This window comes from Staurois parvus, unplaced genomic scaffold, assembly GCF_062004578.1.
Source record: "Staurois parvus isolate SC_StPar_1 unplaced genomic scaffold, SC_StPar_1.0 ptg000056l, whole genome shotgun sequence".
NCBI classification, from domain to species: domain Eukaryota; kingdom Metazoa; phylum Chordata; class Amphibia; order Anura; family Ranidae; genus Staurois; species Staurois parvus.
Window position 1 is genome coordinate 9,736,140 of NW_028317852.1, and position 24,590 is coordinate 9,760,729.

The window sequence follows — 24,590 nt, forward strand, 5'->3', positions numbered from 1 at the left end:
CTTGCACACATAGCTCTACTGAACACTTGCGTTTAAGTGAGTGGATATGCGAGAAGCATAGGAGCAGAAGGTATATGAAAGGGTGTCAAAAATAGTGCGCTTGCCAGGTTTTCTAACATCACTGAGCAGATCCTTCAATAATGGCCAAACCATATATTCATCCCCGCTAACGGCATCTACTGTTGTGTCTCAGACAATGAGGAGGGAGAGACCCAGGAGAACCACTGCTCCCATGCATATTGCTGGATCGAGATCGCGCTCAGGTATGTTTATGGAGGAAGCTGAGGGGAGAGCTGCACACTGAAGGTTTTTTACCTTTATGCATAGAATGTATGAAGGTAAAAATCATTCAGCCTTTAGAACCACTTTAAAAATGACAGACTACAATCTAGCACAGCTTGTGAAATCTAAAATCCCAATTGTAGAAATAAAAGAAGGGTCAGAAGCAGGGGTGCAAGAGTGAACAATATGGCCACAGCGTAATCGCTTTATCCTTCTTAAGTGCCAGCCAGGTAAGTATTTAACCAGTTCCCGCCCAGCCTATACTAAAATGACGGGCGAGCTAGACATTTGAATCTTGCCGAGTTTTTGTTTGGGAGTACCTGCTTTTACATGGACATCAAACACTGTCCTGAGTTGCTATACTTTGCAGTTCCACTTGTGCTTTCTCTATGTGTGTTATTAAGCCATACTGCAAGCTATCATTGACATGTGAGACGTAGGAGAAATCCACCCATCCATCAGGGATCTGAATGTCTTTCATCATAAAGCGCTTTTAAACCTCTTACGCAGTGAGGTCTGAGCTTCTGGTAAGCAGCCTTGTGTGGAGGTGTTGGAGCACTTGAGTTTGTTTTGGCACTGTTGGAGCACAGAAGCATTGGAGTTATTGTGACACTGAAACCCCCACTTTTATATAATTTTGTATTTTATAGGCCTGAACAATTTGTACAGATGTGTGATATCTACTACGGATTGATTAATCATTAGTTTTGTTTGTTAAAGAAACACCAGCACACATTTGTATATACATAGTAAATAACTGATCAAGTACTACAGGTTAGCAAGGCAAAATCCACTATATAATAATTTTAGACAACTTTTAAGGTAAAGTTTTTAAAGTGTTGCTAACACACTACATTAGTAATACCTGGGTGACAACAGTTCAGCTCACCGTCATATTTAGCAAGCACTGCCTGAACATCCGCATATGCCTGCAATTCCAGAAGAGCCTCCAGCAGGTTTTCATGGATATTTACAATGCTGGGCAAAGGAAACTCTTTCATTAACTGCAAGTAAATACATCAATTAGTTAAAACAAATATATCATTACTTTCACATTCACATGCAATTATTCAATTTTTCTGGCGCATTCAAATGAATGGAACCTAATTAGAGTGCATTACAGTCTGATTAGTAATTGCATAGCTTTGCTGGATTTATTTTATGCTTTGCTTGTTATTAATGGGTAGTTTTGATATATCATTTTTCAGTGTGACAATCAATCAGGCCTGTAATGTGTAACACATACAAATTGTTCCACATTCAATATTCCTTTTGCACTTACTGTTGTACTATAACATTTCAGAAGCAGATGGGGGAGTGGGCCACTTGTAAATAAGCTGTGGAATCTTTTCCATAATTCCACCAGACATCTAGAATTTCTTTAATCACTTTAATTGTAGTTTCATGTTTAGAAAAAAATGTATGCATATAAATGTATATACACTGTAGTAGGTCACAACTGAGTCTAACTGAACCTGAACTGTTTTGTTCCAGTGACCTTTAAAATATATCTGTTATTATTTAACCTCTTCCCTAACGTATAAAGCATATGTGCAACAGCAGGCATAGTGGACCTTAATGCCCAGCTGCCACAAATATGCGTCTCAGCGGTCTGAGGTTGTGACCTTAAAGCATGCTCAGTGTGCACTCCCAGCACACTGACAGAGCTGTCACCAAAAGCTTTTAGTAATGACTTCTGATCGAGAACCAGTGGTAAAGGCTCCCGATAAGGTGACCACTGTGAGGGCCAGTTACAATGGTCACATTACCAGGAAGGCACAAACCCAGGTGAGCAGTCTCAAATGCACACTGTCTGTGTTTGGGGCCATGGACCAGCACCCAGTCAGGCTAGGTCTCGCGGCTGTGTTTGACACGTAAACAAACCACTCATTCATGCCAAACAGGCCACAGCGCTGCAGTGCACCAACACATTAAATGTCAATTCATATCAGTGGGCATGTGCTGTGTTGTGCATAACCTGCCCATGCTATATGTTGTGCACAAGCAATGCAGTGCACTCTTACAAACATTACAGTTTTTTTTAAAATTACATTCATCCAACTATGTGAGGTAGCACATTGCGACACATTGCCAAGACAGGAGTCTTTATGGACATTTTTTTTTATCTGGAGGAGGGGAGGAGCTAAGCACTCCCTTTTTCAGCTAAGCAGGCATTAAATGGTGGTCACATGACCACACAGCCTCTGTTCCTACCATTCACAGTAGTGGGGCAAATGTCTCTGTGTCAGGGGAACATCACACTCACACCATTGCCTTGTGCTGCTTGGAGTTACAGGCACACTGTGTATAGACACAAAGTCATGTAATTTCTATTGTCTGTTTAATCATCAGGCCCCGGCCCAGGTCTGCTCTGTTGATTTAAAGCAGCTTCTAGCAGAAGCCATTGTCAATTAACACAGAAGGGCTGAGCAGGAGGTGAGGCAGCCAAACTGATATTCTGAGATATAGGCACACATTGGTAAGGTGTCCTGTTACTCCAAACAGGGTACACATCTACATAAGCTGACCACTCCAGCATGGATCTGCTTCCATGTTTGACATGTTAAGTGTAAATTAGGATAGAAGGGGAACTGGCAAGATAAACAGGTATTTCCCCATCAAAGCAAAAAAAAAAAAAGTCTGGATGTAATCAGCATATACATAAAAATACAAGTCTAGTTTCAATATTCAGTAAAGGGTAACTTTGGACCTCTTTCTTAAGATAATTGCTGGTTGTCATGGTAATCCAATGGATTCAGTACTTTCTGACTCACTGATCTGGAATAAGAATGCAGATCAAGAAAGTTAGAACTCTGCTTATTAGAATACTTTCCCTGGGTGAGTGCCTTAGGAAGTCAATTATCGAAGGCAAATAGACTGTTCAGTTGCAAAGGAAGTTTCACTTTGCAAGGCAATTTGCCCCATAGCTTAGTGAATGTGCTAAACATTTCACTTTGCAAACAATTCCCAATTACATGCAAGAAAAATAAAAAAACTGAATTTTTGCTTGCACTTAACCTCATTGTCTCTGAACAGCAGACAGGCCACCTGTAAACTAAGGAAGGTTACTAATGGCAGCTTCCATGCCTCGATTTGACTTCATAATGCTGCCTTGCTGAAGACTGCTAGACTACACAAACATAGGTACTTTAAAAAAAAACTTCATACTACACCTGAGTGCCCATACAGGGGCCAGTAAAGTTGCTCCAGCACTCCTGATATTGTTTCAACGAGCAAGCAATGTACTTCAGAGAAAAAACTGGGGTCTGTGTCTCATAGCTCATTTGGGGACATTTATTATTATTTAATTCAATGCCAAGCAGTATCAGTCAGAGAGATTTATCACAAGTTCAGCTTTATTCATAAATCCCTCCCTTTGCTATTCTATAGGGGCAATGCAACATAACCTCTTCTTAATTGGAAGTGAAAGTCTCCTACTCATTGCTAAATCTGTTGCAGACTTGTGCAAATCTGTCTCAGTTGGCCCAAGCAAATGAGTCATAAATACACAGAAAAACATATTAAACAAGAGGCAGTCTACATTGAATTGGGATGCTAATTCGCTTGAGAAATTCCCCACATAATAACCAGCCTGATACAGATGTTCCTCCATCTTCAATTGGTGAATGTTGCCCACCCTTTTTAACCACCAACTGAATGCCACAAAATGTCACCAATGCTCCACGGTCCTTTATAGACTGGAAATCTAAAACAAGATTTCTGCTTTGAAAACATAATTATTTTTCTTTATCGTACATCACGGGACACAGAGCAGGCTATTCATGACTATGTGGGTTATAGGCCACCTATAGGTGAATGGACACTGACCGACCAATCAGAGGAGCTCCTCCCCTATATAACCCCTCCTATACAGGAAGTACCTCAGTTTTTTCACCAGTGTCTGTAAGGTGGATGGTCACTGAAAGTGTTGCTGTGCTTTTGGAGCATACCTGAAAGTCCAGAATGGTTCCATTAGAGAATCAAGGACTTTAATCAGATCCATTCGGAAGGCTATGAGCTAAAATGGATGGTACCAGAGCCTCGCTGGATTAGGTGAAGAATCCTTAAGATTCTGCCATTAATTTAGCCTTATGGCGCTGGACCCCGTGCACATGGAAACCTGTAGAGTTCTAAATCTGACCAAGGCGCTTCCAGCGGGATGCTGTATGGGTCCAAGGCAGTAGCCCGTCAGCATGGGGACTGAGTCCTTGAAGGTCTGTATGTCAATGCCGTGATGGGTGAAGGTTGGTGCCTGACGGAAGTTAGGGACCTGGGGCGGGACTGATAAGATATCTCCTTTTTTTCTCTCTTCAAAGAGAAACAAACAAAGCTCTAAATTGGAGGGAGAAGGAGGTGTTGTGACTGTTTCCACCAGGTAGAGTGCTCACTGTTGTTCCAGAGATGTGCTTCCTCTTTTTGTTTTTGGCCACTAGAAGGAGTGCAGCCGGAAATGGAAGTTGGCCATATTTTTTTATCTGGAGGCCAGGACACACATGGGCTGCTGTTGCTGCTGAGAAATCTCCTTTGGCCAGGACAGAGAGTGGGCTATTCAGTAGGGGTGAGTACTTCCCTGAGGAGAAAGCATGAACCAGTCAGTCAGTAGCCTCCCTAGGTGGCTCATAAGGCAGCATTTGCATCGAGTATTTTTTTAGCACACTGCTTGCATAGCTGTATCATTGAGATGTGTTACTAGTGGAGGTTCACAGGTTTGCGCTATCTGAAATAATGTCTTCCAGAAAGCGCAGTGGGGGAGGTGCAGCAGGAAAGGGCACTAATGTACCACCATCAGATCCTGAGAAACCTAGCCGATGGTCCGCTGTAATATCCTCTCCTGAAAGGCCAGAAGCGACTGGGCAGTCTGAGCCGCTGCGTCTATCTGGCATTGTGGCTACTACTGGGGCTTCTGCCTCAGCATACGTAACCAAGTATGATCTTGCTTCAGCATTAGTGGGATTGGAAGATAAAATCGCTGGGATGATTGCATCAGTTTCTCAGGAGACTAAGAAGCAGGATAGATCCCCGTCACTAAAACCACCAATCCTGGAGAAGGAATGGGTGGAGCCTGAGGATGAGGAAGAGCTGGAGGAAGGTCAGACAGTAGAATTTCTGTTTGAGGAGTCACAGCCTAAGGAGAAGCAGGAGGTCTCTGCCTCCCATTCTCAGAGATTTTTAGTCCAAGACCTCACTGATATGGTACAGTTTGGAATCAGGCTACCTCCGATAAAAACCTCTGACGTTACTTATTCTTCCCTGGGCTCTTTGAAGCCTTCACAGACTACGCAGGCTTTTTTGGTGCATCATCTTCTGTAGCAAATTATGTATGCTGACTGGGATCACCCAGACAGGGTTTTTGTTCTACCAAAAAGATTTTCTGTTTTGTACCCCATAGAACAAACGTTTGTTAAGAAATTGGGGTTGCCTGTAGTGGATGCAGCTGTTTCATCCCTGAATAAATCTCTAACATTTCCTGTGGATAATGTACAGGTTTTCAAGGACCCAGCAGATAAGAAGCTAGAGTCTCTCCTTAAGGCCTCCTTCTCCCTGGCAGGTTTTGCCTCACAGTCAGCTGTGGCAGGTATTGGCATTTGCCAGAGTCTTTCTGACCGTGTCAAACAACAGATTGGAGTACCATCAGTGCAGGGCGAATGCTCAGCTGAAGATTTGGAGGATGTTCTGCGTGCTTTGTGTTTCACAGTTGATGCTCTTAAGGATTCAATTCAGCAAATTTCAGTGCACATGTGCAGGGTTTTGTGGGTGAATAGTTGGTCAGCAGAACTGCCATGCAAAAAATTGTTAACAGGTTTTCCCTTCCATTGGGGAACGGCTGTTTGGGGAAGATTTGGACAAATATATCCAAAAGATTTGAGGGGGTAAAAGTACTCTTCTACCCTCTAAGAGGAAATCCAAACACCCCTCTTTTAAGGTGTCAGGGGCTTTGGTTGCTGGGCCCTCATATACCAGGCAGTCATTTCACCACACACAGGTCCCAGCCTTCAGGACCAGATCTCAGAATCAAAACCCAAGGAGGACCTGGGTGCAAAAGACGTCTAAGACAGATCCAAAGTCTGCCTCCTTATGAAGGGGCACCCCCACTTATTCAGGTGAGGGGAAGGCTTTTGAATTTTGGGGCCGCATGGAGGGCTCTAATCCAAGACAAATGGGTCATTTCCACGATTTCCCTGGGGTACGGACTAGAATTTCAGCTATTTCCCTCTCCCCAGTTTCTAAGGTCAAATGTACCATACCAACGAATCCAGAGGAAAAAAAAGAGCTTTATTTCAGGCATTCTATTGCCTACTGGCTCAAGGAATAATCGCGGGGATTCCAGCGGGCGAAAGGTTTCAGGGGTTATATTCAAACCGGTTTACAGTCACAAAACCAAATGGGGATGTAAGGCCCATTTTTTACCTCAAGTGGCTAAATCAGTTCCTATATGTCCGATTCTTTCATTTGGAATCAGTTCAGTCAGTAGTGGCCTCCCTACAGGACAGAGATTTTTTGGCGCCCATAGGCCTCAAGGATGTATACCCGCATGTACCAATATTAATTCCTGACCAAAGATTTCTGCGATTTGCAGTAGGGTCTCAGCATTTCCAGTTTATAGCACTATCATTTGGGCTGGCCACGGCTCACAGAGTTTTCACAAAACTTCTTGCTCCGGTGTTGGGGCTACTCAGAACTCGAGGAGTATCGGTCACAAATTATCTAGACGATCTATTGCTCAGAATTCGGTTGGTGCCAGATCTGAAGCAGGATGTGGTCCTTACGATGCAGATCCTGGAACAGCTGGGCGCTCAACCTCAAGAAGGGTCCTGGAACCAGTGCATAGCCTGGAGTATTTGGGGATGGTCCTAGACACGGTTCAGGCAAAGGTATTTCTGGAAACATGGCATCCAGAGGAACGAGGTTTGCAGTTTGAAGGCAACAGGTATCCTTCAATTCGCCTCTGTGCAAGGTTGCTGGGGAAGATGGTGTCCTCGTTCGAGGCTATTCCCTATGCTCAATTCCACTCCAGACCACTGCAAAGGTACATTCTGTCTTTTTGGAACAAAAAGATTCCAGCCCTTGATTACTGCATATCTCTGTCTCCAGAGGTGCAGCAGAGCCTGAATTGGTGGTTGATAACTCACAATTTGGAGAAGGGAAGATCATTTTAGCCAGTTGTGTGGAAGTTGGTAACCAGCGATGCAAGTCTTTCAGGTTGGGGGGGCGATCTGGAGGAGGTCACAGTTCAGGGAACATGGCTTCCACAGGAAAGAGTTCTTCCCATTAACGTCCTGGAACTTCGAGCAGTGAGGCTGGCTTTGAGATATTGGACATCCAGGCTTCAGGGTTGGCCTGTAAGGATTCAGTCTGACAATGCCACAGCAGTCGCATACGTCAATCACCAGGGCAGTACCAGGAGTCGTGGTACTCAGAAGGACATGAACTACATTCTGACCTGGGCAAAGAGATATGTTCCAAATCTGTTAGCAGTGTTTACTCCAGGTGTGGAAAATTGGCAGGCGGATTATCTCAATCACTGGCAGTTGATTGGGGAATGGGCTTTGCATCCCCATATTTTCAAGGAAATCTGCCAGCGATGTGGTTGCCCGGATGTAGATCTATTGGCATCCAGGTTCAACAACAAGGTCGGTCTTTTTGTATCCAGGGTAAGGGACCCTCGTGTGTCAGCGATAGATGCCTTAGTAATTCCTTGGAACCAGTTCTCACTGATTTAGGTCTTTCCTCTAATGCAGCTGCTGCAGTGCCTCTTACGCAGGATTCGGGAGGAGTCTATTCCGGTAATATGGATTGCTCTGGCCTGGCCCAGTGGGGCCTGGTACACGGACATAGTGAAGATGGCAGTAGATGGGTGGTGGGCCCTGCCATATCGGCCAGACCTGTTGTCTCAAGGTCCTTTAATGCACCCAGCTTTACGGTCGTTTATTTGACGTTGTGGCTATTGAAACCCAGATCCTGAAGGATAGGGGAGTGTCGGATTCTGTCATCCCCATCATTATGGGCCAGGTTTCAGCATTAGATATTTTTTTCCAGAGGCCCATTGTGTTTCACTCTTTGGTCCACACTTTTTTACAAGGAGTGATGCGTATGGCTCCTCCTGTCAGGTTGCCTTTGTGTCCTTGGGACCTGAACTTGGTTTTGAGGGTTTAGCAAAAGCCACCATTTGAACCTATTGGAGAGATTCCACTGCTCCTGTTGACTCGTAAGGTGTTTCTAGTGGCAATCACTTCTGCGAGAAGGGTTTCAGAGCTGGCAGCTCTATCTTGCAGAGAACCACTTCTGATTTTGCACCTTGATAAGGTGGTGTTACAACCTCATCCGTGCTTTTTACCAAAGGTGGTTTCTGGTTTTCATCTCAATCAGGACATACTTCTGCTTTCATTGTTTCCTAGGCCTCAGTCAGCAAGAGAAAGATCTCTGCATACCTGGGATGTGATTCGTGCTGTAAGGGTCTTCTTGAAGATGACAGAACAGGTCAAGAGGTCAGATGCTCTATTTGTGCTGCCAGAGAGGCCTAGGAAGGGGCAGGCGGCATCCAACGCAACTATTTCTCATTGGATACGCCAATTGATCATTCAAGCCTATGGTTTGAAAGGTAAGGCACACTCTAACAGGAGTGTGGGTACATCTTGGGCAATCTGCCATCAGGTGTCAGTGACTCAGGTTTGCAAGGCCACTGCATGGTCTTCGGTTCACACATTCACGAAATTCTGCCAGGTGGATGTCAGAGCTGCAGAGGATTCTGGCCTTGGCCGCAGTGTTTTACGGATGACTGAGTAGGTCCTGAGGAATTATTGATGGTGGTTATCATGGTGCCACCCTCCCCTCAAATTTCTTATTGCTTTGGGACATCCCACATAGTCATGAATCGCCTGCTCCGTGTCCCGTAATGTACTCCAAGAAAATAAAGAAAATTGGATTTTTTTCAACATACTTACCTGTAAAATCCATTTCTTGGAGTACATCACGGGACACAGAGGTCCCACTCTTCTTTCTGGAATGCCATTACTTGCCACAAAAACTGAGATACATCCTGGATAAGAGGGGTTATATAGGGGAGGACCTCCTCTCTGATTGGTCGGCCAGTATCCATTCACCTATAGGTGGCCTATAACCCATATAGTCATGAATAGCCTGCTCTGTGTCCCGTGATGTACTCCAAGAAATGGTAAGTATGTAGAAAAAAATCCAGTTTTTTACAGTTTAAAAAATCTCAAAATACGGAAATACTTACATCTCTCATTATTTTTGCAGCTTCTCGTATTCTTCTTAATCTTCTAGCACACATTGCCAGCCTTCTCTTTACATAAACCAAGACATTCATGTCTCGTTCTGGACAGAAAAAAAAAAAAAAAGTTTGTTTTCAGTTACATGTTGAACCATACCACAATAAAAAATGCCTACAACACAAACTCTGTAAAATATCTTGAATGAAAAGAGTCATTTCACCCAAAACTGATATTGTTTTTGATAGATGTAAAGTGGTTGTAAAGGCTCAAGGTTTTTTTATGCATGAAGGTAAAAACCTTCTATGTGCAGCAACCCCCCCTAAAACGTACCTGAGTCCCATCTCGATCAGCTGTCCCAGGTCTCTCCCTCCTCACTGGCTGATACAGCAATGGTAGCCATTGGCTCCTGCTACTGTCAATCACAGTCAGTAAGCCAAGAGAGTTTGCGGGCGGGGCCAAGCCACACTCCATTTGTGATTGGACACACAGAGAAGCGATTTGGGAGGGAGCCTGCTTAGGTGTCCGCATAGCAAGCTGCTCGCTATGGGGGTACTAGGCAGGAGGGGGAGCCTGGAGTGCTGGACCCGAGAACAGGAGGATTGGGGCTGTTCTGTGCAAAACCACTGCACAGAGCAGGTAAGTATAACATGCTTGTTAAAAAAAAAAAAACACACACACACCTTTAATATCACTTTATACCATCTAAGAATTTCTTACACTTCTTAGGACTCAAACCCAATGTGTAATTGAATAAATCTGTGAAACAAATAAAGTCAATAGTAAAAAAAAAACTGGCTGAGCCACTAAAACCAAATGATATTTATTTGTGGCAGTGCATGAGTATTATATCCTTATTAATTGCTATGGAGGAATATAAACATTTTTTGTTGTAGTAGGCCTTCTTGCATGTGAGAAAGAAAGAACACAGAGGTGCCTCTAAGAGAAGACTGTTAAGATTTATTTAAGAAAAAGTGTATAACCACTCACATTTAGGTGGATAAAACAGGCATGTAAAAAGTCTATCCATGGTGGGTCCGCACTCAGGCTGTGTAACAATGTGCCACAACTTAGCTGGGTCCAGGAACCTTAAGTAAATCTTAACAGTCTACTCTTAGAGGCGCCTCTGTGTTCTCTCTTTCTTCAATATTATGGAGACTGCTTCTACTCCCTTTAAGAGGCTTTCCCTGAGTTGTTTGACCCTCTTGAGCGCCTAAGATCCAACCATTGGATGGACTAGCTTATACATGTCTACTGACTTTTTATCTTTCAGTCGGTACAATTTTTTTTTGGACCCCATCATTCACATATGGCTATCAAGTGAATAGATCGCTATATTTCCCCATTTTATATTCCTTGTCTCCTGCATGCGGGCACCTGAGTCTGTGCAACACAAATTCCAGTGTATTTCCCCAATCTGGAAAACCCAGGTGCTACATACAGCCTCCCACAGACATGAATGGCTATGTGCAGGTGTACTCGGATATATGCCTGTTCTATCATAAACATGATTATATTGTTTTAATGTATGCAAAAAAATTTAGACATTTCTACTTTTTGCTATTTTATTGCTTGTTGAACATCAAATAGGGAATTTGTGTTGCACGGGCATAGGCACCCAAGTGAACAAGGCCTTAGATACACACTGGTAGAATGCACAGCTTAATTAATGTAGTTTTACAGACTTCAAACTCAGTGGAAGACTTTATTTCAACAGCACCCCACTTTGCATGCCCCTGCAGTACAGGCCAAACTCAGATACCTCCAAAGAGGTCTGGGTGCCCATCCACTGATGCAATTGAGAGGGAAGGGCCTTGATTGGGTGTCCTGTATCAGCCATGAGCCACTCCAGCACAGACAACTCTACTCCATTGTCACTGCACATAGGGGTTTCAGTGAGTACTTTGAAGAACGTGCTAAATCTATTGTAATCCTAGAGTTTTCTAGAAAAATGCTCTGCTGATATCCTTCAACATATACCATCTTTAAAATTACCTCTCCGATGCACTGCACCCCGACCCCCAATCCCACACATACACATTCAAACATTTGCTAGATAAATTCTCACAAAGGAATCCGATGGACGACACATATGATTTACTGAAGTGCAACAGAGTATAACAATTTTAGCTGGGAAACAGGACAGGGTTTACTCACTATGCTGAGCTTCATGTTGAGAACTCAAGTGTTGCTGTTGCTGAGATTTCTTGTAAGCACCTTCTGCTGCTTTCAGTGCTTGTTGAAAGAACTTTTCTGCATCAGAGATGGTTGTAGCTTCCTCTTCCGCCAGGAGAATGTAAGCTGTGGCACAGCTGTAAGACAACCACTTGTTACAGCAGGAAAATTATAAATGAACTGTTCTAAAATTTGTATTGAATTCAAATGCAGTGATTATGGGTTTTATTTTTGGACAACAAGTTAATGCACTAAAGAAAACATAAAAAAAAAATAATAGCTACTATTTTAATGGAAGATAGATTTAAGACTGAACTTTTTGTTTAAAAAACAAATTTCAGTTAGCCTGTAAACCACTCACTGCTTACCTACCATCTAAACATAAAAGAAGGATCGACATTTGGCCAGTCCAGCAGAGACAGTTCCTGCTTTACAGAAGTCAAACAAGACTGTTGGAAAATTTTAGTCAATCAGCAGCTTGCAGCCAATCAGTTGCAGCTACTGATCAGTATATTCTGACAAAGAAAAAGTCCTGCTGTCAGAATATTAAGGCACAGCTGGGAGTATTCGACTGTCCACATCGCATGTGTGGATGGGGAATCCATTCACTTTTTTTGATCAGAAATCTGGCTGATCAAAAAAATTAACTGTCTATGGCCCGCCTTAGTCAAACAAAAGCTAAGCAATCATTTCTGGTTATACAATATATTTGTATATTACATAACACACCCACTGTCTCATGAAATGCAAAGTTGTAGTGACTGTATGGTTCTTAAAGATCACCTTAGTATCCAGTCACCAAAAGGGTAGATAGGGAATGAGGTAGCAACCAGGAGCCAATGACAGATCTGTTGCTGAAGATCTTTTGGTTCAAGGGCAGCCAAATGCTTTCAGCCTTCTTTAACCATACTTCTGGCTATGAACATGCAAGTGTTATATGCAAATGATACTCGGAACATGTAATTCCAAGATATGAAATTTACAGGTAAGTCAAATACTTTTATCTTAATTGTACAGTACAGGACACAGGATAGATATTTATAGACCCTGGGACGTTCCCCAGCAATGAATAGAAAGTGTGGGCAACAAGGCACACAAAACTGTGCAAAAAGGCCCAAAAAAAAAACAAGGGTCAACACAGCCAACTGCCAGTGCTGTTGCAAGAACCTTATAGCCGTAAGCTGTGTCCACAGAAGAACGGATGTCCACCTAGCAGAACTTAGAAAAAGGTATGAACAAAAGATTATACCGCAAGCTTAAAAAGCTGGGCAACAGAGGATTGATGTCCGAATACTCAGGAAACTCTTACCAATCTGTTACAGTAAGCAGCAGGGTGCTTTGTCCTTTAGGGTGTAAACTCTTGAGATTAGTTGTCTTATCCACTTAGTGGTTGTGGATCTTTCAAGTTCCTTACAAGGTCTTGAAGGTAAGACGAAAAGAGAATCCACCTTCCTAAAAGAAGCTGTAGCTTCGAGATAGACTCTCGCTCTGACTACATCCAGACAATGAAGAGCAATATTATTTGGGTGCTTTGAAGAAGGGTACAGTGAAGAAGGGACTATATCTTAATTGAGATGAAAGGCTGACACCACCATTATTTTGTCCTTGTGAAGAATGAATAATGGCTCGCTCCTAACATAAGACAGCTGATAACTCAGACGTCTAACAGATGTGATAGTCACCAAGAAGACTACCTTGCAGGAGAGAGGTCTCTGATAGGTTAAAGGGTGGTTTCTGAAGGGCAGATTAAACCAAATTAGGGTCCCAAGGAAACACAGGGTGCTGTAAGGATGGTTTGATCCAAGAAAAACCTTGAATAAAAAATATTTACAAGTGAAAGCAAGGCCAGAGGAAAGAATGGACAAGGCTGAAACCTGCCCCTAAAAAGTACTTAAGGCCAGGTTTTGGTCAAGCCCTGATTGTCGGGCTTGACCAGAAGGCCAGAATGCGAGGCACAGAGGATTAAGAAGCAGGATGGAATAGAGGACCTTGAAATCTGAGTATGTCTAATTACCAGGTTCTTCTGGGCCACTGTGGTGCAATGAGAATTACTGGTATCCTCCTTTTTTTTGGCTATTTTGCAGCGTGATTGAGGCAGATTTCACACTAGAGAAAAGGCATAAATAGGCATACCTGCTCTTTATCTGTCCATTCGTATATGTGCTCTTACTATGGAGGCTCTGGAAATTTAGAGTTTGGACTGCAGTATTTACAGAGATCACTTGATGTGGGCACTGCGGCTTACGCATATATTTGCAAATGTGTGCAAACTAAACCCTCTGCTTTTACCGCAAACTGTTAGAGCCGCTTTGGTTGTTTTGCAGGCTGGTTGGTAAGTGTGCTGGAAAATCCTTTGTTTGTGATGTGCATTGACCTTTCCTTGTGAATCTTGCTGCAAAGGCCAGGTACAGGTTGGGGTGGTTGCCAATTTATTTTACAGTTGAACGAATTGGGTGAAGGGACGAACTGGACGCCTGTGCTTTTGCTGGGTGTCACATGCGTCCCTATGCCTTTAAGGAGGGGTGGGCTCCCTCCAGGCATACCTGCCCTTAAGCTATCCATTCTTATATATGCTCCTACTATAGGAGGCTATGATAATTTAAAGTTAGGCTTGCGGTATATACAGATGTCCCTTGAAAAGGGCACTGCAGCTTACGCATAAATGTGCAAATGTGTGCAAACAAAATCCATTGTTTTTAATAAAAACTGTTAGAGCCACTTTGATTATTTTGCAGGCTGGTTGGTAAGTGTGCTGGGAGATCCTTTGTTTGTGATGTACATTGCCTTTCCATGTGCACCTTGCTTCAAAAGGTTAGTTAAAGATTGGGGTGCTTGCTAATTTTTTGTAAAAGCATAAATTAGCCTGAACTGAGTCCAGGGAATTATCAGATTCTCAGATGGCAGAGCTAGAGAATCCTTGATTCTGGCCACATGCAGGAGTTGTTTGTTGTTGAATCTGGAGGCCAGGATGTTGTATGGAGTCTCCCATCTCTGAAAAACAGTAGTAGGCTGAATATGTCAGGGTGAAGGGCCTATTCCCCTTGATCCAGGTGGTGACAACTGAGGTAATGTGCATTCCAACTGTCCACTGCTAGGATGTGGACAGCAGAGATCACTGGACAGTTTTTCCATCCATGAGAAGATCAGGTTTGCTTCTTTCAAGGCTGCATGACTCCTAGTGCACCATTGGTGATTGATGTAGGCCACAACTGTGGCATTGTCTGACTGCACCCCTGATCAGTTATCACTGAAGAAGAAGTAGTAGTGTAGAACCATTTTGATCACTCTGAGCCTCAAAATGTTGATGGGGAGCTTAGCTTCTTCTGAAGACCTTGTGCCTTGAGCTGTGAGAAATTGGAACACTCCTCCCCATCCTGAGAGTATGGGATCTGTTATCACCTTCCAGTGGTATGGTATGGTATTATCATAGCTGGGTTGGAAACTCACCAAGCTAGGGAGTTCCTTACTTGGCTGGAGAGGGGCAAAAGCAGGTCAAGAGAATCAGCATGTTTGTTCGATGCCAAGAAAATCTTGTGTTGAAGAGGTCTTAAATAAATTTTGAGTGAATGGAAAAGACTTGAAAGAGGCCACTATGAAGCCCAGAACACTTATACAGGATCTCAGAGGTATGCTTCTTTGATCTCAAGGCCCGAGCTTGAGATTTGAGACACCAGTTTGTTTTGTGGAATAAAGACTTTTGCTCATGTTACCCATGTACTGCAGGTGTAGGAAAGGATGGAGAGTGGACCTTTGGAAGCTGACTGCCTCAAGTATCTGAATAGTCCAGTGGGAATTTTCAGATAGCTGGAAGAGAGGCGCGCTTTAGAAGAAGGTAGTCTTGATACCCTGTGACCTGAATGCTTTGGGTTCTTAAAAAGGGCAAGAAGCGGCACAAGTACCTTTGTGCATACTCTGGAAGCAGAGAATAAGCCAAATGGCAGTGCAACAAACTGGAAATGTTTATCTCTTACTGCGAAGCACAGAAAGCAGTGACAAAGTGTCTAAATAGGAATATGTAGAGAGGCATCTTGCATGTCTACAGATGCCATGTATTCCCCTTGTCTCAGAGAGTCAATAACTGACATTCCAGTTACCAAAAAGAATTTTGGAACTGGGAGGTACTTATTTAGAGATTTTAGGAGAGGATGAATACCCCATTGAGGTATGAACAGAGTGCATAGAACCTGTCCTCAAGACGTACTGTAACGACTACCTGGGACAAAAGATGGTTCAGAGCATTCTGCAAATCTGACTGTCCTTGAGCAGATTGTGGTTGGTATGAGAGAAGAAAGCTGTGAAGGGGAAGAGTTTGTACCCCTTTGAAAACACCAATTGGATTACAGGTCTGAGACATCTGTGACCCAGAGAAAGGCAAACTGTAACAGACGTCCCACCATTCATTGGGAAGAGGACTTTGTGTTCCAAGTCTTGTGCCAAAAATGAAGGGCTGAACTTTGCCTTAGCAGTTGAAGCCTGGGTAGAGAGTTGAGGTGTATTGTCTTTTGAGGAGAAAGAACCAGAAGAATGGAATTTTGGAACCTTCTGCTGTGGAAGAAGGACTTTTCCTCTTGTGACATCTTTGGTGAATTTGCAAAGTGCTGCACTAAAGTAGAGTCCTTCTTCAGAGGACATACAATAGGTGTGAGGCATCTTACAGGCAGCTTCAGCTGACCAGGCCTTTAGACACAGGATTCTGCGCATGTAAACAGAAATCAGCTGGTTGCAGAGCTGGGCCGGCAAGAGTAAAGACAGCCTGTAACCACTTGCCATCCGGTCCAATTCTGACATTTCTCTCATATATATATATATGAATCTGCATTTTTTGCTAAATAATTACATAGAATGCCCAAACAATATATATTTTCTGAAAGCAAAGGCCATGGAGAATAGAAGATGAGTGTTGCTATTTTTTATGTGACCTGATATTTGAGCAGCAGTTTATGAAATGTAAATGTTCAGGAATAATTATACTTTAATGAATTTTGGCACACACAAACACAATAGAATACCCTATTTTGATCAAACATAAAACATGATGTTATGCCAAGTAAATAGATATCTAGCATGTAATACTTTCAAATTGAGCATGCCTGTGGAATGGCGACAAACTATGGTACATTAAATTATCCATATATGATGCTTTACATCATTTTCATATGTATGCAGGAACTACGTGCAGGTTCACATTTTCGTGCGAGCTCAAGGGAGTGGGGGCACTTGTATTTTTTTTCATTTATATTTTTTTAAATGTATTCACACATGGGCCACGACAGGTCCACTTTATGGAGAGATCGGGGGTCCTGGGATCTAGGTTAAACAAACCAAAACTGGATGTGACAAAATCCTTGTCATTTCTGGTTGCTTAGGTCAGAAAAAAGGCCGTGGACCAGAAAGGTAATTTCACTCTAGTGTTCTTGCAATGCAACAGGCTGCATTTGTCCCAGGTTCTCCAGTTGAATGGTAAAGCCTGAGAAAGGTGGTGGGTGGGACCCCCTTCCTCTGCCTATAAAAGTGATCGGTTACCTGAAGAGCCATTCAGGTCACTTGTTACAGTATTACAGTAAAGCCCATCTTTAGAGATGGTGAGGATGGAGGAGGAGCCTAGTGTCTTTGAGCCCTGGACAGCAATGGCAGTATTAAAGCCATTAGTTGTCCAAGAATTGTGACATAGCTGCAGAAATGTTTGCCTTTTTAGCCGTCACCCCTGATAGGGCCACTGGACACAGACAGGTTATGCTTAAATAGTGCAGAGGCCATCAGTCACCCAAGCACACTGACAGTTAAAGCTCAGTCTTGGGGATGTGTTAGGATTTATTACTTAAAAAAAAAAAAAAAAAACCTATCAGGAAAGGGGTTTAGGGAAGCTGAATACTCCAAAACAACCAGCAGCATCAGCAAACTAGCTAGCTTCTGTCTGCGTCACGTACCTGATGGGAGAATGAGTTGACGAGGTCGGCCTCACTTGTGTCCCTAGCCCTGACCCCACTGAGGTTGGAACAGGGAGAGTCTAGGGACCAGGGGGACAAGAGCGCCAGGAGTTGTTGCTTGTGGCTCTTGCAGATGATGGCCTTGGTAGACTGAGCATCCACTGATTTAGGGCACAGTAGCAATAGAGCAGGCAGGTTCTGTGGATTGCTGGATGTGCAGCAGAGCAAGGTGGGTAGCCAGGAACAGGACTGGAGCAGGGTCAGACAAGCCAGGGTCATAAACAGTCGGGCAGCGCAGTACCGAATCAGAAGAGAAAGCCAAGGTCAGGAGCAGAGCCGAAGTCAGGAACCAGGAGCAGAAGAGTAATCGGAGTCGGGTCAGGAACAAGCTGGGTCAGCAACAAAGGGAACATCAGGAACTAGCAGGACATGGGGGGGGGGAGCTTAAAGACCAGTCAGCACTGAATCAACACTGAGGTGCTCTTTAAATAGCCCGCCCAGTGCGCCTGGGTCCTAGTGCCTGCCCGGCGCCGTCATCGATGACAGGTGCGCCTGGGTCCTAGTGCCTGCCTGTATGCCTTGCGCTGCGGCGATCTTCTCGTTCCCTGATAGTCTGTTCTGTAGCTGGAGATGTTTGTATAGTTAAGGCCAGACAGCTGTGGACCACAGGGCAGTCATTAGCAACCAGTTCTGACACCCAGTCTCCTTAGGTAAATCCTCAAAGAGGGATAAAACAAAGTCCTCCAGACCTGGACTCTGAAATGGTGTCCTTCAGCAGGTATCCCCTTTTTAGCTGTTCTCCTTGGCCCCTTAGTGCAGCAAATGTTAAGGCCTAAACTGTGATTTCTTGTCTTAGTCAGCTTTTTTTTAGAGGCAGCAACCCCAAGAGTACTGGGACCCTCCCTATTAAGAAAGAACAAGCTCCTACACATTTATCACCTTCCCGGCCACTTTCTGGATGCCCCTTTCCAGGGATTGGCCCGAGTATGATAAATTGTCAGCTGATCATTTGAATCTCTCTCCCTATGCTCTGGAAGCTTATCTCAAAGGCAGGGGGAAGCAATCAAGCTCTCAGCCTAGGAATCCTGAGCAGACCAAACAAGCAATGACCACTCCACTCACTGCTGTAGAACAAACTAAATTTACCTAACAAATGAGCTAAAGAATGTGGCCAGAAACTCCTACATCTGTATAAAACTTCTTTATTGTTGGCACAGGAGTAGATAAAATGCTAACATGTTTTGGCAAGAAGCTTTGTTCACAGCTGTAAACAAGGCTTCTTGCCAAAACATTGTAGCATTTTATCTACTCCTGTGCCAACAATAAAGAAGTTTATACAGATGTTGGAGTTTCTGGCCACATTCTTTGTTTCACTGGATTTCGAAGGATTGGGCACACTCTGTGAGCCAGAACACCCATCTTTTGGATTCCTTGTCTGATTCATTAATCTGCTACCTGTAGTGAACACTGCACCTGTTTTCATTTCTACTAAGTACATTTACCCAACAGCCTATAAGGGACTGGGAGAGACTGGGAGGGCGCTACGCCTTATTCAGATAGGCCATGTGTTGCATGACTGACATAGACCTACAATCAGATGCAGATACCAATGTTAAGGTGATTTTTAAGTCAAAAACATTTTTTTAAATAACAAACATGATATACTTACCAGTTCTGTGCAATTGCAATGATCTGTCTCTTCTTGGGTACCCTGCCAGCGCTCTTGACTACTCCTTTTCTCGGTGTGCCACCATAGGAAGCCACTTTCTATCGTAGCACACCTGCAAACTCAATCTTGAGCCACGTTGCTGGCATCCATAGACACAGACAGCGTGCGACCATGTCCCCCGGAACAGGATTTAACGGACAGCAGCATGCTCACCTCAATATTAGTAGGCACTGTTGTTGAGATTCGAGTGTGACAACAGTGGTGTCAGATCCCAGCCACCTTCACCAAAATGTGACAAATGGTGGCTGCGCTATCACCAATACATGATGAATGCAGGGTAAACTCACAACACTCTGTCATGAATACACATCAATGACACTTTTAGTCTTAGGCTTCATTCACACTAGGTTTTTTTAAATTTTTTCACAATTTGAAAAAGTGTAAACATGCAATCGCGTTTTCAGGTGCCATTGAAATGAATGGCATCTGAAATTGCAGTGCGGTTTTGGCGTGTTTGCCGTTTGGAAAATCCACGCAAATTCGCGGGATGCGAAACGCCCAAAAAAGGTTCCAGAACATATATAATTTTTTTTTTTTTTAAATCATCCTGTCATCAGAGTAGCTCACAATACTACTTTACACTGTTATTGCTTATACAGTGAAGATCACTGTATGGGTTTCCCATTCGTTAACAGCTTGCTTTTGATTTTGATTGCTGTGGGTCAATCACAGATCACAATAGTAAGCAATCTGTTCATGAATGGAAATCCATTCATGACAGGTTATTTACATTTTTGTCATGTCATCGCTATGACCAATCAAACAACAGGAGGGGTGTGCTGTGTACCCCTAAACAGGAGCAGGCTCCATCATGTATATATAAATTACTGAGCCTGCACACGCCGCCCTGCCGCAGTAATCTATTGCTCAGGAGTGGCAAGTGGTTAAAAGGTAAAAAAATATTTAAGCCTTAGAACCAGTCTAGCACTCATAATAAAGTTGAAAGGATGAAACACATCGGGCCTTGGCTATGTGGCAACAGTGACATCAAACCCAGAACCGGAAGTGACGCATTAGTGTGGCGGAGAGGTCTGGGCAGGGTTGGAGGAGGTGGAATAACCTCTATCCTATAGGACTAACAGAGAGGTCTGGGCAGGGTGACAGGTGGTGGAATAAGCTCTATCCTATATGATTGATGTCACTAGATGGTGATATGGCCATTATCCTTCTTACATTGTGAGTGATATTTTAAGTTCATAGAGTGTTTTTAGCATACTTCACTATTGGGGCTACTTTCTTTACATGCATTATGGGCTTTTCCTAACTTCTGAAGGAATGATGCATCGGCACTTCCCATGGAATTACAATTACGTGCAATATGCCAATCATGTAAATCAGAGGTATTTGGATTCAGTGAGTGTATAGCAAGGGGGGGTGTTGTTTCACAGCACATATGGTGATGATTGGATTCACTTCAGAGGACATTTTGTTTTTGTGACACTTCAGAGGAATTTTTTGTATCACTTCAGAGGACATTTCAGTTGTATAGTGCATGTGGTCTTTTTTAGACACTCTTAATGTTTTTAACATTGAACCTTTATTTTATTTTTGCATACAACACAGTGCTGCTTGGAAAATCAGGAGCAGTAATTTATTACACTCTTTATTTTTCACAATCTTTACGTTTTCACATAGAGAGCAGCAGCAGTGAAGTTGTGATTTTTGTGTTTTATTTATATACTTTTTTTATATTTATTTCCTGAGCGCAGGGTGAGGTGGAGTTAGTCATCTTTCACTGTTGCTTAGTGGTGGGATTAAGCTTGATGTGTTTCATAGTTAGAATGTTGACAACAGACATAAATTCATCTAGTTCAACCAGTAGAAAGAATAAATGAAACAAAAACTCCATGTACACAGTTCTATACCCACAGTTGATCCAGAGGAGTGCAAAAAAACCCTATGAAGCATGCTCCAATTTGCTTCAGTGGGAGAAAGATCCCTTACTGATCCTCCAGGAGGTAATCAGATATACCCTGGATCAACAATCTTTGGTGCTATTATCTATGAATGGCAGTATCCAGTTATATTTTGTGCACTTAGGAATAAGTACAGCTCTTTTCTTATACCATCTTCTGAGCCAGCCAGAACTAGTTCTTGATGGAGTCTATTTCACATTTTCACAGCTCTTACTGTGAAGAAGTCTTTCTGTATGTGAAGGTTAAATCTCTTTTCATTTGATTTCTTTCCTTTCTCTTGTCCTCTAATGGCCTGAAATTGAATAACACTCTGCAGTGTTATTTCAAACAACGTTATCAAGAAGTGTGCTGAGACTACAAAACGCTTCCTCCTATGTTATGGAGATAAGCAGAGGATGTTTTGTAGTCTTAACACACTTCCTAGGGCAACAACACTGCTCCTTCATAGATATACTGGAGGGAGTGAGCCTTAACCACTTGCCCTGCAGAAGATTTACCCCCCTTCCTAACCAGGCTATTTTTTGTGATACGGCGCTGTGTTACTTTAACTGACAATTGTACGATCATGCAACGCTGCACCTAAATTAAATTTATAACTTTTTTCCCAACAAATAGAGCTTTCTTTCGGTGGTATTTGATCACCTCTGCATTTTTTGCACTATATATAAAAAAGAAAAGACCGACAATTTTGAGAAAAAAAACAATATTTTTGACTTTTTGCTATTACATGTCTAGTAAAAAAAATTTTAAAAATCAAATTTTGTCATAAATTTAGTCCAAAATATATTCTTCTACATGTCTTTGCTACAAAAAAATCCCAATACGTGTAAATTAATTTGTTTAGGTGAAAGTTATAGCATAGATATTAATTTTTTCTTTTATACTAGTAATGGCGGTGATCAACAATTTATAGCTGGACTGCAGCAGGCATTCTGACACTTGGGGGGAAACTGTCACTGACATCCCCAGTGACACCAATACAGTGATCAGTGCTAATAAAAAGCACTGACACTGTACTGATGACACTGGCCAGGAAGGGGTTAACATCTGGGGCGATCAAAGGGTTAACTGTGCGCTGTTTTAAAGCGTGCTGTATGTGTGCTTTACAGTGTAAGCACACTGCTTTGTATTTCTCTGCTATGCAATACAAAGCAATGTGTAGGAGCTGACAGGGGAGAGATTTGTACTGTTTACATACAGGTCTCTCCCCCGTTGGTGATACACGGCGATCGCCAGGTGCTGGCGGGGAATCACCGGCCGGGACCTGATGATCCTCATGTAAGGCTGCTGATGGTGGCGGGGGTAGGGCTCGCACCCCCCTAACCGGAAATGAAAAATCTTGTAAATACAGTGAGGAACAGAAGTATTTGAACACCCTGCGATTCTGCAAGTTCTCCCACTTAGAAATCATGGAGGGGTCTGAAATTCACATTGTAGGTGCATTCCCACTCAGAGACAGAATTTAAAAAAAAAAAAATCAGGAAATCACATTGTATGATTTTTAAAGAATTTATTTGTCTTGCACTGCTAAACATAAGTATTTGAACACCTAAGAAACAGCAAGAATTCTGGCTCTCAAAGACCAGTTACTGTGCCTTTAAAAAGTCCACCTCTACTCCACTCATTAACATAACTTAGTAGCACCTGTCTGAGCTCTTTAAAGTCAGACACCCACTACTACCATGGGCAAGATCAAAGAACGGTCAAAAGACACCAGAGACAAAATTGTGGACCTCCACAAGGCTGGAAAGGGCTACGGGGCAATTGCCAAGCAGCTTTGTGAAAATAGATCAACTGTTGGAGCAATTGTTAGAAAATGGAAGAGGCTAAAGACGACTGTCAGTCTCCCTCGGACTGGGGCTCCATGCAAGATCTCACCTCGTGGGGTATCACTGATGATAAGAAAGGTGAGGAATCAGCCCAGAACTACAAGGGAGGAGCTGGTCAATGACATGAAGAGAGCTGGGACCACAGTTTCAAAGGTCACTGTCGGTAGAACACTACCCATCATGGTTTCAAATCATGCATTGCACAGAAGGTTCCCCTGCTCAAGTCATCACATGTCCAGGCCCGTCTGAAGTATTCCAATGACCATCTGGATGATCCAGAGGAGGCATGGAAGAAAGTCATGTGGTCAGATGAGACCAAAGTAGAACTTTTTGGTCTAAACTTCACTCGTTGTGTTTGGAGGAAAAAGAAGGATGAGTTGCATCCCAAGAACACCATCCCTACTGTGAAGCATGGGGGTGGTAACATCATGCTTTGGGGGTGCTTTTCTGCGAAGGGGACAGGACGACTGCACTGTATTAAGGCGAGGATGAATGGGGTCATTTATTGTGAGATTTTGAGCAACAACCTCCTTCCCTCAAGTCAGAGCATTGAAGATGGGTCGTGGCTGGGCCTTCCAACATGACAACGACCCGAAGCACACAGCCAGGATAACCAAGGAGTGGCTCCGTAAGAAGCATATCAAGGTTCTGGAGTGGCCTAGCCAGTCTCCAGACCTAAATCCAATAGAACATCTTTGGAGGGAGCTAAAACTCCGTGTTGCTCAGCGACAGCTCCAAAACCTGACAGATCTAGAGGAGATCTGTGTGGAGGAGTGGGCCAAAATCCCTGTTGCAGTGTGTGCAAACCTGGTCAAGAACTACAGGAAACATTTGACCTCTCTAATTGCAAACAAATGCTTCTGTACCAAATATTAACAGTGATTTTCTCAGGTGTTCAAATACTTATGTTCAGCAGTGCAAGACAAATAAATTCTTTAAAAATCATACAATGTGATTTCCTGAATTTGTTTTTAATTCTGTCTCTTACAGTGGGAATGCACCTACAATGTGAATTTCAGATCCCTCCATGATTTCTAAGTGGGAGAACAAAATCGCAGGATGTTCAAATACTTCTGTTCCTCACTGTATACACGTGATTTTGCGCATCCTGCCGCTGTGTAGCAGTATTTCTGCTATAGGGTGGCGGGAAAGCAGATAAAAGTAGAGTGAGTGATCATATTATTGGGAACAACTCTGGTTCCCAGTTGTTAGGGGTCAGTGACCTCTGGGTCTGGCAGCTAGTGGCTGCACATAGTGTAGGTTGCTAGCTGTCATGGTGGAAACCGTTCCGATGGCATGGGGCATACAGGGGAATGTAAAGATGTAAATCGGGTGAGGGAAGCGGTGAAATTACTTACTCATTGGATGCTTCTAGGGCTTGATGGGCAGCCTTTACTCTCAACTGAGGACTTCTTTCTCTCCAAGCTTTCTGCATAACTAGAACATAAATAAATAAAAAATATTCTTAATGCTACATGGAAAACTCAGGAGTTCCTTTTCAA

General features: G+C 43.1%; 1 protein-coding gene across 7 annotated transcripts in view; it reads right to left on the bottom strand.

The window, feature by feature from the left end:
* LOC149469991 (suppressor of tumorigenicity 7 protein homolog) overlaps positions 1-24,590 on the bottom strand; it is a 281,605-nt gene that overhangs the window by 184,213 nt on the left and 72,802 nt on the right. For 5 of the 7 annotated variants that reach the window (XM_089668326.1, XM_089668327.1, XM_089668328.1 and 2 more), the window contains 4 exons: positions 24,447-24,525; positions 11,670-11,824; positions 9,521-9,618; positions 1,148-1,286 (listed from right to left, as the gene is read on the bottom strand). In XM_089668326.1, coding sequence (XP_089524452.1) covers positions 1,148-1,286; positions 9,521-9,618; positions 11,670-11,824; positions 24,447-24,525 — 471 coding nt within the window. The remainder of the gene's footprint in view (positions 1-1,147; positions 1,287-9,520; positions 9,619-11,669; positions 11,825-24,446; positions 24,526-24,590) is intronic. The other 2 variants (XM_089668325.1, XM_089668323.1) reach the window with 1 other exon arrangement.